Source organism: Amphimedon queenslandica, unplaced genomic scaffold (genome assembly GCF_000090795.2).
Source record: "Amphimedon queenslandica unplaced genomic scaffold, v1.1 AMPQUscaffold_11770, whole genome shotgun sequence".
NCBI classification, from domain to species: domain Eukaryota; kingdom Metazoa; phylum Porifera; class Demospongiae; order Haplosclerida; family Niphatidae; genus Amphimedon; species Amphimedon queenslandica.
In genome coordinates this window covers 10469-11929 of record NW_003547988.1, presented here as the reverse complement: position 1 = coordinate 11929, position 1461 = coordinate 10469, and the positions used below count along the sequence as shown (strand labels likewise).

The 1461-nt window shown below is 41.1% G+C and overlaps 1 protein-coding gene across 1 annotated transcript in view; it reads left to right on the top strand.

Annotated features, from left to right (window-relative positions):
* Nucleotides 1-189: 189 nt before the first annotated feature.
* The window catches only part of LOC109588921 (uncharacterized), a 5961-nt gene continuing 4689 nt past the window's right edge, over nt 190-1461 (top strand). The window contains exons 1-3 of the mRNA XM_020005023.1: nt 190-521; nt 573-678; nt 1243-1455. Coding sequence (XP_019860582.1) covers nt 208-521; nt 573-678; nt 1243-1455 — 633 coding nt within the window. The 5' untranslated portion in view covers nt 190-207. The remainder of the gene's footprint in view (nt 522-572; nt 679-1242; nt 1456-1461) is intronic.

Below are 1461 nucleotides of genomic sequence, written 5' to 3'. Positions count from 1 at the left end.
GATAGAGTCTTCCTTCTGGTGAGAATATAGTAATAAAGCGATCAAAACCAGCACTACTTCCCCTGGACATTTTACATGTGGCTGTTTGTACCGGAAGTAATATTCTAGCAACCACGTGGTTTTCGTATACTTCGGAATACGTCAATGTACGGGGAAAAGAAGGGCGTCTCCCTATTCTACTCCACCCAAAACAAAGGCTGGCTTATCATGGCGGAGGAGCTGGGGAGCTTTAGTACGTCCTCCTGGTCCGAATGGGAAGGCATTGATATCGAGACTCAAGGTAAGGAAAGCCCAGGGGAAGATCCTTTCGAAAATGAGACGACTGGTGAGCAGGCTGACCCGTCTACTGATTGGGCATCGTTCAGTGACCCGCCACTGGAATCAAACGCACCTCTTCCTACACCCGCTAGTCATAGTAAAACGGTAGAAACTGTCTTTAAAACCTGTTTTGAGGTCCCTCTCGAGTCTAATGAAGATACGACAACACTCAGTAGAGTGGGGCCACTTGCCGTTGAAACAAAGTATGCATTAAGATTAGTAAGCGTAGGATTCTCTCTGTTTATTTTGAGCAGGTTTTTACAAAGACTTCATAAATCGACAGTGTCTCTTTCTTTATCCAGTTGGTCTCATTCACTTGTTAAGGATCAGCTCTTACTCACTCTGCTTGCTCACGATGAGGTCAGAGAGAGAGGGAGGGAGGGAGAGAATTAGACTATAATTGCTTATGATTATGATAATGCAGTGAAATTGTAAATGCAGGGCTTCCCACTAGATTTTGGCATAGAGCTCATCTGCTCATGCAGCTACTTGTCAAGTGGGTTTTAAAGTTGCTCAAAATTGGACCAAAGTCCCTGTACTAAATAGTACAGAGATTTTGGCCAAATTTGTAAGAAATGAAAAGGAAAAAATGCTCCACTTATACAATAATTTATGATACATATACATGCTCTTATGTTGTGTAGAAAGTTTGAGCTCATTTTGATCAAATTTGGATTTTTAATGAATTTTTAAAGTTGCTCCAAATGCCATGTACTGTATTGTAGTGCTTGTCAGCTCATGAAGCTCATGCTGTTTAGCTCACTTATAGCATGCTTTGTGGGAAACACAGTGAATGTCGATTATGATCACCATCTGTTTGTTGTTTGAGTGTGTTATGTGTATATTAGTTGTTATTGTCTTGCATTAATTGTCTGTCAGACCTGGTCAGACATAATTATAATATTAACTGTTCACAATAAATAGGATTGTCAGACAGCAAGTGAACAAAGTACCTCTATAGATCTAGAACTCTCGGGATTCTCACCTTTTGATTGGACGCAGGATGACGGAGATGAAGAGAAAGGGGACAGCGATAGTGAGGGTGTGTCTTTTTCTCCTGATCTCATGCAAGGATTATTCAGACAGTGTAATGGAGGGATTGATAGTCCAGTAGAGTTTGAATACGATCACGACAAAGCTACA